The sequence below is a fragment of the Perognathus longimembris genome, chromosome 3, assembly GCF_023159225.1.
Source record: "Perognathus longimembris pacificus isolate PPM17 chromosome 3, ASM2315922v1, whole genome shotgun sequence".
NCBI lineage: Eukaryota > Metazoa > Chordata > Mammalia > Rodentia > Heteromyidae > Perognathus > Perognathus longimembris.
The window spans coordinates 92,902,108-92,916,065 of record NC_063163.1 but is presented as its reverse complement, the minus strand read 5'-3'; the positions used below and the strand labels follow the sequence as shown (position 1 = coordinate 92,916,065).

General features: G+C 44.7%; 1 protein-coding gene across 1 annotated transcript in view; it reads left to right on the top strand.

Annotated features, from left to right (window-relative positions):
* Positions 1-13,416, top strand: part of Prr14l (proline rich 14 like) — a 51,527-nt gene extending 38,111 nt beyond the window's left edge. Inside the window, 2 exon segments of the mRNA XM_048343368.1 lie at positions 8,261-8,332; positions 9,386-13,416. Coding sequence (XP_048199325.1) covers positions 8,261-8,332; positions 9,386-9,662 — 349 coding nt within the window. The 3' untranslated portion in view covers positions 9,663-13,416.
* The last annotated feature ends 542 nt before the right edge of the window (positions 13,417-13,958 follow it).

The window sequence follows — 13,958 nt, the reverse complement described above, 5'->3', positions numbered from 1 at the left end:
TGAGCAAAGAAAAAGCCAGGGACAGTGCTCAGACCCTGAGTTCACACCCCAGGACTGGCAAAAAAAAAAAAAAAAAAAAGAGCACCACATATATAGAAAAAGCCAGAAGTGGCACTGTGGCTCAAGTGGCAGAGTCCTAGCCTTGCAGAGTGCTAGCTTTGATCAAAAACAAGCCAGGAACAGCACTCAGGCCCTAAGTTCAAGCCCCAGGGCTGGCAAAAAAAAAAAAGAAAGAAAGAAAGAAAGAAAGAAATGGCTCAGACCAAAGAGCACAGATACAGGTATGGGGCGAGGTGCTACTTTTTAACTTACAGCAAAAAACATCCTTTTCTTTTTCATTGTGGGGCTTGAAGTCAGGGCTTGGGCACTGTCACTGAGCTCTTTTGCTGAAGACTAGAGGTCTACCACTTTGTGCCACAGTGCCACTTCCAGTTTTCTGGTGATTAGTTAGAAATAGAGTCTCACCGACTTTCCTGCCCTGGCTGGTTTTGAATCGTGATCCTCAGAGCTCAGCCTCCTAAGTAGGGAGGATTACAGACACGAGCCACCAGCACCCAACCCAAAAGCATCTTGTAAGTTGCCTCATTCATGTTTCATACAGTTTTCTTTGAAAGCTCTAAACCTGTCTTCCTCGTGAAAAAAATGCAATTGTTTTATATAAAAATGGATTAATTTTAGATAACAAATTTTGATTTTGGTCCTGTTTAATCATAAAATAGCATGGCCAAAACAAAAACTTTAGTATTGGAAAAAAAAGAATAGAGAAACTCATACCTATTTGCATCATATAAAAGCTGCAACCTAGACATAGTGGCTCATACCTGAAAATTGAGCTACTGAGAAGATGGAGCTCGAGAAGATAGGAATTGGAGGACAAACCAGCCAAGCAAAAAAAGTTTCAATAAATGATCACCATGGTGTACATCGGTAATTCTAGCTACACAGATAGCTGGTCTGTGGTCCTTAGGCAAAAAATGCAAGGCACTATCTGAAAAATAAACCTAAAGAAGAATTTACAGAATTCTGAAAGCAAAATTATCTTAAAGACAGCAGAAAACATGAATATACATATAGAAATCACAAAACACTAACAACCTGAATCCATTGGCAAATAAAAGATTGTACATGACACCAAGTAGTATTTACTCTAAGGAAGGCAAGGCTAGTTGAACCCAGGAAACCAGTGTAGTATTTATATCATATTAGTAGAGTGAAAGAAGAAAAGACATAAGATCATCTTAAATAGCCAAAACATTTTACAAAATTCAGCAGCTTTCCTTTTAACATTTAAGAAGACAATATTTTCCTCCAAAATAGAAAACAAAACAAAACATTACACACTTTGCCAAGCAAACTTAGAAGAAAATTTGTGCTCCAGCTCTGCTGCCCAGTTGCCTTTGGCAAGCAGTTTCTCTTGCCAGGCTCCTATCTATTTCCATGGTATTCCGCCTCGCCTCCGGTCCAAAGCAGTGGTTCCAGCTGAACTTTGGACTGAAACATCACTCAGGATTGCGATGCCCTTCACCATGATGCCTTCATTGGAGGCCTGCAGATGCCAGCATCATGCACTCGAGCTTTCAGAACTATTGTGTTTTCTTCTGAAGTGATTATCCTGATGTATCCTGAGAATTCTGATAACATTCTTTACAACATCCTGATTTTCTCTTCCTGGTTCTACCTAGTGCTTTGTGAGGCAGGAGGAGAGGCCCATTGGTGTGTCCTGTCCTACCACCTATATTCTTTATGTTGTATTGGAGCCACTTGGTTTAAGAAGTGGTGGATGTATTTCTTAGTAGCGGAAGTGTTGTCTCTTGTCTCTTGTTCCCAGTGCCTGGTTTCAGTGACTAGTTCAGATCAGATAAGCGGTACTGGGAATGTGTGGATGAAGAAGTGCATGAATAAATATCGTGTCTTTGGCCAATGCAAGTATTTCTTCAATTTTATTTAGGTATTTAATTTTTTTGTGCCAATCCTGGAGCTTGAACTCATGGCCTTGGTGCTGTCTCTGATCTGTGTTACTCAAGGCAAAGCACCCAGCTTTCTTCAGTTTATTTTTCTAGAAATCAAGAGGAAGACAAAACTATAGTCAGGGTTGTTTTGGTTTGGTTTTTGTCGGTCATGGGTCTTAAACTCAGGCCCTGGGTAATTCCTTAAATTTGTTTGCTCAAGGCTAGCACTCTACCACTTTGAGCCATAATTCCAGTTCTGGTTTTCTGGTGGCTAACTGGGAGTTAAGTGTCTCTTGGAGCAGGATGCCTGTGGCTAGCACCTACAGGCCTGGCTATTTAGGAGTTGAGATCAGAGGATTGCAGTTGGAAACGAGGCTGGATAGAAAAGTCCCAGTGTTCTGGGCACCAGTGGCTCATGCCTGTATTCATATAGCTACTTGAGAAGCTAACCTCTGAGGATTACGGTTGCCAGCCCACAGTTAGCCACCAGACAACTGGAAGTAGCACTGTGGGTCAGGTGGTAGAGCACTAGCCTTGAGCTGAAGAACTCGGACAGGGCCCAGACCCAGAGTTCATAGCCCCACGACCAACCGAAACAAAACAAAATCTCTGAGACTCTTATTGCCAATTAACCACCAGAAAACTGGTAGTGGAGCTATGGCTCAAAGTGGTAGAGCGCTAGCCTTAATCAAAAGAGCTCAAGAACAGGGCCAGGTCCTGAGTTTAAACCCCACAACCAACAAAAATTTTAAATAAGAAAAGAGGAGGCTGGGAATGTGGTCTAGTGGTAGAGTGCTTGCCTAGCATGCATGAAGGCCTAAGTTTGATTCCTCATTACCACATATACAGAAAAAGCTGCAAGTGGCACTGTGGCTCAAGTGGTAGAGTGCTAGCCTTGTGCAAAAAGAAGCCAGGGACAGTGCTCAGGCTCTGAGTTCAAGCCACAGAACTGATCCCCTCCTCCCCCCCCCACCCAAAAAAAAAGAAGAAATAAAAGATGTCATGGACTTGCCTTTCCAGGGTGGTTTTGAACTGCAGTCCTCAGATCTTAACCTCCTGAAAAGCTACGATTACAGGCGTGAGCCACCAGTGCCTGGCTATATGATCAATTTTATTTAGTAGCTATACCCAAGGTTTTAAGAAACAGCCCTAGCTGGGCATCAGTAATCCTATCCACTCAGCAGGCTGAGATCTGAGGGTAAAGGTTCTAAACTAGCCTGGGCAGAAAAGTTCATGAGACCCTTATCTCCAGTTAACCATCAGAAAGCTGCATGTGGAGATGTGGCTCAAGTAGTAGAATTATTTTTTTTAAGCCCAGTAAGAGTGAGAGGCCCTGAGTTTAAGGCCCAGTATCAGCAAAAAAGTAAAATAAAACACAAAAGAACTTTGCACACAATCACAACTTCATTATATCTCTAACGTACAAATATTTGCCACCCCGAACAGAGGTTTGATTATGGCTATGGAAAAAAGTCACAATGATAAAAGTTTCCTACATATAATCAGTCACAGAACAAAGCGATCGGCTCCCACTGATTGTGTTTGGCATTCTCCAGGAGCTTCTGCCCAAGATAGCTAGTCAAGAAAATAAAATAGGGAGCTGGGTGTGTAGCTCAATTAGACAGTGTGTGGCTAGTCATATATAAAAGGTCCTGAGTGGGGCTGGGAATATGGCCTAGTGGTAAAGTACTCGCCTCGTATACATGAAGCCCTAGGTTCGATTCCCCAGCACCACATATATAGAAAAAGCCAGAAGTGGCGCTATGGCTCAAGTGGTAGAGTGCTAGCCTTGAGCAAAACAAAGCCAGGGACAGTACTCAGTCCCTGAGTTCAAACCCCAGGACTAGCAAAAAAAAACAACAAAGTAAAAGGTCCTGAGTTCAAGGCCAAGAACCACAAAAAATAAAAAATAAGTAGGGCTGGGAATGTGGCTTAGTGGTAGAGTGCTTGCCTAGCATGCATGAAGCCCTGGGTTGTTTCTTCAGCACCACATAAACAGAAAAGGCCAGAAGTTACACTGTGGATCAAGTGGTAGAGTGCTAGCTTTGAGCAATAGAAGCTCAGGGACAATGCCCAGGTCCTGAGTTCAAGCCCCAGGACTGGAAAAGAAAAGAAGCAGCATTTACATTGGAAACAAAATTATCTATTCACTAATGATGATAGACTTTATAGGATTGAACAGTTGTTATCCTAGGTACTCCAGAGGCTGAGATAAGGATCTAGGGGCTTTAAAAAAAAAAAAGAAAGAAAGAAAAGAAAAAGATCCTCAGCTGGGCACTGGTAGCTCATGCCTGTAATCCTGACTACTCAAGAGGCTGAGATCTGAGGATTGTGGTTCAAAGCCAGCCTGGGCAGGAAAGTCTATGAGACTCTTATCTCCAATTAACCACCAGAAAACCAGAAGTATCGCTGCAAGTGGTAGAGCACTAGCCTTGAGCTGAAAAGCTCAGGGACAGTGCCCAGGCCCAGAGTTCAAGCCCCATGACTGACCTATAGACACACACACACACACACACACACACACACACACACACACACACGTATCAAGGTTTGAGGCCAGCTTAGGCAGAAAAGTCCTTAATACTCCATCTGCAACGACTCAGCAAAAAGCTGTGCTGAACATGTGGCTCAAGGGAGAGAGTGCCAGATTTAAGCAAGGAAGCATAGCATAAGCTTGTGACCCTGAGCTTAAGCCCCAGTACTGCCATGCAAAAATTGTGTGTATGAAAACAATTCTTTTTATAGTAGCATTTTATTTTCTATTTATTTATTTATTTTTGGACAGTCCTGGAGCTTGAACTCAGGGCCTGAGCACTGCCCTGAGCGTCTTTTACTCAGTGCTAGCACTCTACCACTTGAGCCACAGCCACTTCTAGCTTTTTCTGCTTATGTGGTAATCGAACTCAGGGCTTCATATATGCTAGACAAACACTTTACCATTAAACCACATTCCCAGCCCCATTATTTTATTTATTTAATTTTTTGCCAGTTTGTGGGGCTTAAAACTCTGGATTTGGGCACTGTTCCTGGGCTCTTTTGTTCAAGGTTAGAGTTCTACCACTTTGAGCCACAGCTCCACCCATGGTAACATTTTAAAGACCTAGTTGACTAAACACTACAGAAATTTGTTGGAAGACATTAGAAATGTGTATAAATGGAAAATCGCTGGAGTTCATATTCATAGATTGGGAGGAGACTTGATAGTGTCAAAATTTACTCCCATTCAGTGTAGTCAGGGTACGATGCCCTGCAGAAGAATGCCCACTACCATTTTGCCAGAAATTGACATTGATCCAAAAATTCAAATGAAAACAAAAATGACCCAGAAGAGTTAAAGCATTCTAGAAAAATAAAGGTTCATACTTGCCTATTTCAAAACTTATTACACATAGAGTTACAAAATAGTTCAAATGAAGCTGGGCACTGGTGGCTTATCCCTATAATTCTAGCTACTTATCAACTTGAGTACCATGGTTCAAAGACAGTAGGGGTAAGAAGGTTCATAAGACTCCTATCTCTAGGGCTGGGGATATAGCCTAGTGGCAAGAGTGCCTGCCTCGGATACATGAGGCCCTGGGTTCGATTCCCCAGCACCACATATACAGAAAACGGCCAGAAGCGGCGCTGTGGCTCAAGTGGCAGAGTGCTAGCCTTGAGCGGGAAGAAGCCAGGGACAGTGCTCAGGGACAGTGCCCTGAGTCCAAGGCCCAGGACTGGCCAAAAAAAAAAAAAAGACTCCTATCTCTAATCACAAAGAAAGCCAGAAATGGCACTGTGGCTCAAGTGGTAGAGTGCTAGCCTTGAGCAAAAAGAGCTCAGGGAGAGTGCTCATGCCCAGAGTTCAAGCCTCGGGACCAACAAAATAAAATAAAATGACCTGGTATGCAGGCTTTGCTCTGAAATCCCAACATTCAGGACATTGAGTCAGAAGGCTCCCAAGTTCAAGGCAAGCCTGGCCTGTAACTCCAGCTAGTGGAGAGACAGATCAGCTTCAGGAAACCAGTCTGGGCAAAAGGTTAGCAAGACTCCATCTGAACAAGCAAGTTATACCTAGTGACATTTGCTCATAATCCTAGCAAAGCAAGAAGTGTAGGTGGGAGATCGCTGTTTAGAGCCAGCCCTTTGTTAAAACAGTATGCTGAGGGGTGGGGAATATGGCCTAGTGGCAAGAGAGCTTGCCTCGTATACATGAAGCCCTGGGTTCAATTCCTCAGCACTACATATATAGAAAATGGCCAGAAGTGGCACTGGCTCAAGTGGCAGAGTGCTTGAGCAAAAAGAAGCCAGGGACAGTGCTCAGGCCCTGAGTCCAAGGCCCAGGACTGGCAAAAAAAAAAAAAAAAACAGTATGCTGAGTGAAAGAAGCCAAGCTCAAAAAGGTACCAGATATGCATTTCTGTTTATAGGAAATGTCCAGAGTAGGAATTTCTAGTGTTTAGGAAGGTGCTGGTGCCTCACGCCTATTATCCTAGCTCAGGAGGTTGAGGTATGCAGACTGCAGTTCAAAACCAGCCCGAGCATGAAAGTCCATGAGACTTTTCTCCAATTAACTCTCCAATTAACTACCCCAAAGCCAGTAGAGCTGTTGCTCAAGTGGTAGAGTTAGCTACATTTGAGCAGAAAAGCACAGGGGCCCAGTGCCTGGGCCCTGGCACCACCCCCATCTCCCCAAACACACACACACACACACACATACACACACACACACACAAAACCCAAAGCATTACAGACAAAAGGTTCAGCAGTTACCAAGTAATGAGTTTCGGATTAAGTCAAGCAACTGGTGCTTGAGGTTATGGATGTGTTCTGAATTAGAATAGTGGTCATTATGGTCATTAGTGAACAATCATGTGAACATCTTAGGAAACCAGTGATTTACACATGTTAAATGGTGAGACTAAATGTTTAGTGGTAGAGTAGATACACTAAGCCCTGGATTTGATCCCCAGCACTGCCTGGACAAAAGAACAAATCTTTTTATGCTGGGAATTGGTGCTCACACCTGTCATCCCAGCTACAGGAGAGGCTGTGATTGGGAAGATAAAGGTTCCGGGCAAATCAGTTCTTGAGACTCCATCTCAGCAGAAAAGGCTGGGTGTGGTGGGGAATGCCTGTCGGCACAGCTATAGTGAGGCATAAATGGGATTGTGTCCAGGCCAGCCCTGGGAAAAGGCAAATGTCTTACTTGAACTATGACTTACATGAGTTGTGGCTCAAGTGGTAGCCAAAAATCTCAGGGACAGTGGCCAGGCCCTGTGTTCAAGCCCTGGGACTGGCACATATTAAAAAAAAAAGGCTGGAGGCATGGGCCAAAAGACAAGGCATCTGAAATAAACTCAAAATGCTGAATTCAAACCCTTGTGCAGGAAAAAAACACAACTTTTTTCTTATTAAGCATAAACCTTGGTATAGTGGCATGTGCCTGTGCTGCCACTATGAAGACTCAGGCAGAGGACCTCTGGGCAGTGTGTGTGTGTGTGTGTGTGTGTGTGTGTGTGTGTGTGCGTGCGCGTGTGTGTAGCACTGGTACTGGGGTGTGAACTCAGAGCCTCATGCTCTCACTTGGCTTTTGTGCGCAAGGCTGGTGTACTGCCACTTGAGCCACAGCTCCACTTCTAGCTTTGTTAGTAGTTAATTGGAGATAAGAGTCTCTTGGACTTTTCAGCCTGTGCTGGCTTCAAACCTCAGTCCTCTGATCTGTAGCTGTCTAAGTAGCAAGGGTTACAGGCTTTAGCCACCATCACCCAGAAAAACTGCTACTACACCCAGCTTTCCATGGTATCCTGAAATAATGTTGGCTTATCCCAATATGTTTCCTATGGTCAGATTTAGGCATCAGCCTTGGGCAAAAATGCTAAGTACAGTGCCCAAGCCCTATGTTCAACTAATATCAGCACACACATAAAAGACATATAAATACATCATTCCTACTAATTCCATAAATGAACTGAGTTTGATAAAGTTGAAGGTTGGCATCCTGGGAAAGAAAACCAGTACCTGTTGACACAAGCCCCATCTAATGTATTTACAGAAAGATGTAAATGAAAGAGTTGAGAAACCAATCTATATTTTCATAGAAGGACATTAAGAGGCTGAGATCTGAGGGTCATGGTTCCAAACCAGCCTAGACAGACAAATCTGAGAAACTCATCTCCAGTGAACTAGCAGAAAGTCTGAAGTGGAGGTGTAGCTCACCTGGTGGAGGGAAAAAGCATATGAGGTCCTGAGCTCAAACACCAGTACTGGCATTGTGTAAAAGATAAGATAAGCTAGAATAGAGAGCCTGAAGAAATTATTGTTTCTTTTTTCAGGTTAAACAAGAAAGAATTTAGTTTAGAAGAAATATACACCAACAAGAATTACAAGTCTCCTCCTGCAAACAGGTAGGTGTAATTGAAATGAAGTTGTAAATCTCAAGCCTTTTACTTTAGAAAAGGCTTGTGTTCAGCTCTGCCAATATTGGATGGTTGAAATAACTAGAACTGATGGTTTTAGTTCACCTGAGTGGACAGGAAAGAGATCCATGTAGACTAGATAGACACACAAGCCTCGGCATTGGTGTTTTTACCAAGTATGCAGGGTGGCTGGTCCTGACTTTACCACTGACCTTCAGATAGGATTCCAAGCCCAAATTCAATTTTCACTCGGCCACCTTTGGGACTGAATTTTCTTCAAATCAATGACATTTATCAAATACTTTGTTTTGTCCAGACAAAAGCCCTAGGACTTTAGTGATTTTGTACCTGTGCTCTATGACATTTGTATAAGACCATGATAACATCACGACCTGAAATATCCATTACTAGATTCTCATTGGATTTTGATCCATCCTTATAGTGGAATGTACTATCTGGACAATGAAAAATGAATCAGATACCTCTGTACTAAACTGAATGGAGGAAGCTTTTTTTCCTTTGGCGCGTCTGTGAGTCTATGTGTGTTTACTGGTACTGGGGCTTGGAGTTAGAGAATTGCTTGGATTCAAACCTCATTCATTAGATCTCAGCCTCCTAAGTAGCTTGGGTTATAGTTATTAGCCACCAGCACTCAGCTTCTTACTGCATTTCAAGATAACGGACATGGGACAGCAAATTATAGACCAAATCCCAAAAGGACTTTTTTTTATGGGATTTGTTTAGTTGTTTTTTTTTCTCTTGTAGATTGAATTGGTTGGATTCCCATTGATGGGACATTGGAACTATTCAGTTTCTAACAGCAGATCCTTATCAGTAACACGTCAGTATGGGTCACATTGATATACAGCTTCCCACTGGCTGGTTACATTCTCATTAATGAGCCCGTATTGATGGTGGTTCCCACTGATGAGGCCTTTAAATCTGGTCGCAACCTATAACGCCCCAGTTTCCCTCTTGACTGGAAATGTTGGAGCCCTGTGAGTCATCTTTTGCTGATTTTGTTTTGCTCTCTGTGCTCAGGTGTTTAGAGACCATCTTTGAGGAACCCAAGGAACGGAATGGTACGCTTATATCAGTCAGCCAACAGAAAAGGAAGCGAGTTCTAGAATTTCAGGATTTTACAGTCCCTCGAAAGAGGAGAGCTCGAAGTAAAGTCAAGCTGACAGGAAGCTTCACTAGGGCCCAGAAGGCAGCTCTGCAGGGTCGAGAGCTGGATGCTCTTTTGATACAGAAGCTGATGGAACTGGAGACCTTCTTTGCCAAGGAAGAGGAACAGGAGCAGTCAGTAGGCTGCTAAAAAGCAGTCCTGTTGGGGATCTCAATTTGAGATCTTTTTTTTTGCACCTCCCTGGAAAAGGTTCCTTAATTTTGCCCTACACCCAAACCACTCACGATGCCTATTTGGTGAATTTTGACCCATGTTGAGGTGCAGCCTGTTCAGAAGCTGGTGAAGGAGGGTCCTCTACTTCTACTGATGAGTACAGAACCTCAGGAATGCTCCCGTTCTCCTGGACATGGTCCTCAACGGCGTCTGGCCTCCGCCGCCTGCCAGGGACTGCCATCCATGGGGAAAGAAGCTCGCGCATCTTAAGCAACACTAGGATTCCGAGGACTCACAGTATTTGCACGTCCAGATGAAAGTTCCACTTCGTTTACGGTGGTGCTAGACCAAGATTACTTAGAAGCCTGGCCTAGGGAGGGGGTGCTGCCCTCCTATCCTGTGTGGTCTTACCTGCTCATTTCGGTAATCAAGAAGAGATGAACTGTTACGTTTTCTAATCCTTTTGAGTCGGTCTGCCCAAGACCTGTTAGTGGGAGTGTATGTAAGTGTATGTGTGTGTGTGTGTGTGTGTGTGTGCGCGCGTGTTTACTTTTGGCATCCTCTCCCTTCTGTGACTTTGGGTCACTAGTGCCAGAGGAGCCCAATCAGGCCCCACTCAATGTAAGTTGCACTTTGTTAATGTTGTGATGTTGATTGATTTTCATTTGTTTTATTTTTTTATTATTTTTATCCTTTTGTATTTTTGCTGCATATCTGGGGCCTTTAAATGTGATTTTTCGACATTTTTTTTAAGACATTGAGGAGAAAGACAACACACGTCTTAAGAGAATATATGGCAGGCATTGGACCAGTTTTCTGCATATGGAGGGACATTTTCCCATTCGTATGTTCCAAGCCGTCCCTCCTCATCTCCAACTTCTAGTGTAGCTCATGAGAGGCAGTACTCTTTCCATCCGCCTTCTCAATCCTGCCTGCTCATTTCATGTATTCATTTTAAAGCAGATTTCTCTGCCAGTCATTTGCAAACTGCTGAAATTGAGTGTGGCTTTATCTGCAGTGTTGGTGTATAACCAAGTTGGGCACCATGGCTCCTGGAAAGAGCTGTCCCAGTGGCCTTCTCTAAGAGAGAGAAAGAGACTCACGTTATAGTTCAGATGCCAAGACACATTCTTGCAATGGGGGTCCCCAGATTTCTACCACCGACCCTTTTTTAAGGGCACCTATTGTACCCTGGGTCTTGTGTCAAGCCTACTGGAAATGTCAAATGCCAGAAGTAATTGGCTTTCTGGGTTGTGCGTGAGGAGTCAGTAGGCCTAAAGGTGGTCTTTTCCTGTGTGCCAGCCTGCCTCCCTCACCCCTTCTTTCCTATGGTTTCTCCTTGTTTCTTTTTGTTTGGGCTTTCTCTGTGTGTGTGTGTGTGTGTGTCTGTCTGTCTGTCTCTGTCCTCTCTTTATAAGTAAGGGTTCAAAGAACATTCCCTAGCTGGCGAGTGAGGTGCTCAGGCACCCTCAGGACGCTGGTTACTTCTTCCCATCCTCCCCCAAGCCACTGCCGCAAAGCAGCCACTGATGGGATTCGAGGAGAGGAGCAAGCAGTGCCGTCTGCAAGTGTTGGCTGACCACTCTCCTTAGATTCTTGCATTCCCCATTTGTTGGTGGGAGGACGGGGTGAGGGTGAGGGGATCTCTATGTGCCTTTCCTTTGTAGGTTGTCTGCACCACACTGGAGTAGAAAAACTGACCTAAACAGGAAAAGTCTGTCTTCCAGGTCTGCCTTTTCCATAACTGCGATGCCACGCCTGCTGGTCCTTGGGGCTGTTGTGGCCATAGCCTGGCATAATTACAGGAGGCACCTGGTTTCCACACTGGCTCTGACTGGTGGGGACCACATTCTCTCACTCAATACCTTGTCCGGACACACTGGGCACGTCCTGTGCTTCACCTCAACACATCTCCCTTCCTGGACAGGGGTGCCCAACTTTGCAGATTGCTTCTCTGCCCTTTGCTGCAGGGAGCGCATGGGTAGTACTCAGTGCCCTTGTACAAATGCGTCAATGAGTGGGGAGTAGGCTGAGGCAGGAATTGAGGTGGGGTCAGCTGTGGAACCACCACCATGGCAGATCTTTCAAGCTGGCTCCTCATAGGCCTGGTACTTGGAAGCACCGAGAGGGAACAGATCTGGAGTATGGCCATCTCAGACCAGAGGACTAGAGGAATGTAGGACAAAGCTGGCTACACAGGCAGGCCTGGAACTACACTTGGCCTCCCAAGTACTGGGATGACAAGCCTGAGCCACCTTGCCCAACCTGTCTGAAATTCTTGGCATGCTCTGCAGTGCGGGCTCTTCTGCTGCAGGGGCAAGGAGGAACACCCCCTGCCCCCTTACAGCCTTCATGACTTCCTCACCTGAAGTTGATCCTTTGAGCTCAGCCACACCTGTCTTAACATCTGGTTTCCCTGCTGTTGAGCCAGGGTCTGGGCTTCAGTGGAACGTATAGCCTCAGGCAAGGGCAGGAGACATAGCTGCTGGCTTATCACCTGCTCAAAGCTACAGGAAGTCTGTTGGGAGCTGGTAGTTTCTCACCTACCCCGTGGTTGGAAGTTAGCATTAAATACAACTTAAAGAACTATAACTTGCCTCCAGAAGTTGTGTTGTAGTATTAAGGGAAGAGAGGAGAAATCTCAGGTCCAATCAGGGTTGTGCCCACCTCCTTGTCCATCTTTCCATTTATACCTATACCAACCTCCCCTCGCATCTCTTTATGTTTTTGAGGGGTTTTTTCCCTCTTAGCCTCCTTCCCAGCCTCACTGCTGCATTAGTTTGGACGTACCTCATCACCTGGTAAAGCAAAGCATAGGGAAGTGCTGTGGAAAGACACGTATGTAGTGATTGCCTTACATGGAGCCTGAAGAGCTCAGAAACTCAAGCTGTGAATCCCCAAATTCAGTGCTCCTCTTAAGAGCTGTGAAAAACTAAGACATGTCACAGTTTTGCCTGAAAGAGTCTTGCATGGGCTCCAGGGCCCAAGGTCCTACCGTGGACATCCCTTCCCCTAGTACTCATCCCCTGGCCACCCAGCTAAGCGCAGCAACCAAGGTGAGGATGGGGCAGCAGGTCCAGGACCTGTGAAAGACCAGCCTTTAGGCAGTGACACTTTTCTCCCTTTGTCTGGGGTGAGTGCAGTTGGTGCTTTCTTTCATACCCTTATTTTGTTTGATTTCTGTAAAGTTACCTCCCCTTCCCCCCCACATCCATATCATGGAAAGAACCATTTAAATAACCACAGTGTAGGTGGCTGTATCCAAAGTATAAATAATTGGCCAGATGTGCAGAGTCTCCTTGTCGGCATTCATGTCAGTAGAGGGCTCTTTCCTGAACAAAATGAACTACATATAGCTGGCTAGGGAGGGAGACTTAGTGTGGCTAAAATCAGAGTTCAATATTAGTGTTTTGTCACCTGCCACCCGGCATAGCACGCTCAGATTTGGTGCTTGTCAGCTGTCTGCACAAGCCCTGCTCTGGTGCTGGATTGGACTTGAATTCTGGGTGAGTGACCTCCGTGTCTCCTTGAGCTGGGGTTTGGGTCAGTAAATAGCTGCCTCAAATGTCTATATTATCATGGTCAACAGTTGAATGAAAATTTGTACATTTTTGGTAACATTGGCATACAGGATGCCCCTGCTGTTCTTTTTCTGTTTAGTAGTTTGTGACTCTAAAATGCCCACTGTTATGTGTATTAATTTATGGAAATAAATTTTTTTGGAAAACTTTTCAGATTCTGTTATTACAGTTTGGTTAGATGTTTACCTGTTATGTTACAAGGGTTTGATTTTTTTTTTTCTTTCTGTCAGTTGTGAGACTTTTTTAACTTGGCCTGTCTGCTGTCCCTCAACTCTTTTTGCTCAAGGTTAGAGTTTACCACTGAGCCATAGCTCCACTTCTGGATTTTGAATGGTTAATTGGAGGTAAAGAGCCGCAGGGCTGAGAATACGGCTTAGCAGTAGAGTGCTCCCCTAACATGCACTAAGCCCTGCATTCGATTTCTCAGCACCACATAAACAGAAAAGGTCAGAAGTGGTGCTGTGGTTCAAAAGGTAGTGTGCTGGCCTTGAAAAAAAAGAAGCCAAAGACAGTGCCTAGGCCCTGATTTCAAACCCCCGGACTGCCCCCTTCCCCCCCCAAAAAAAAGTCTCTTAGGACTCTTCTACCCAGGTTGGCTTCAAACCACCGTCCTCAGTTCCCAGCCTTTTAGGTAGCTAGAGTTATAGCCATGAGCCACCAGTACCCACCTAGCTGGTGTGTGGGTATGTGT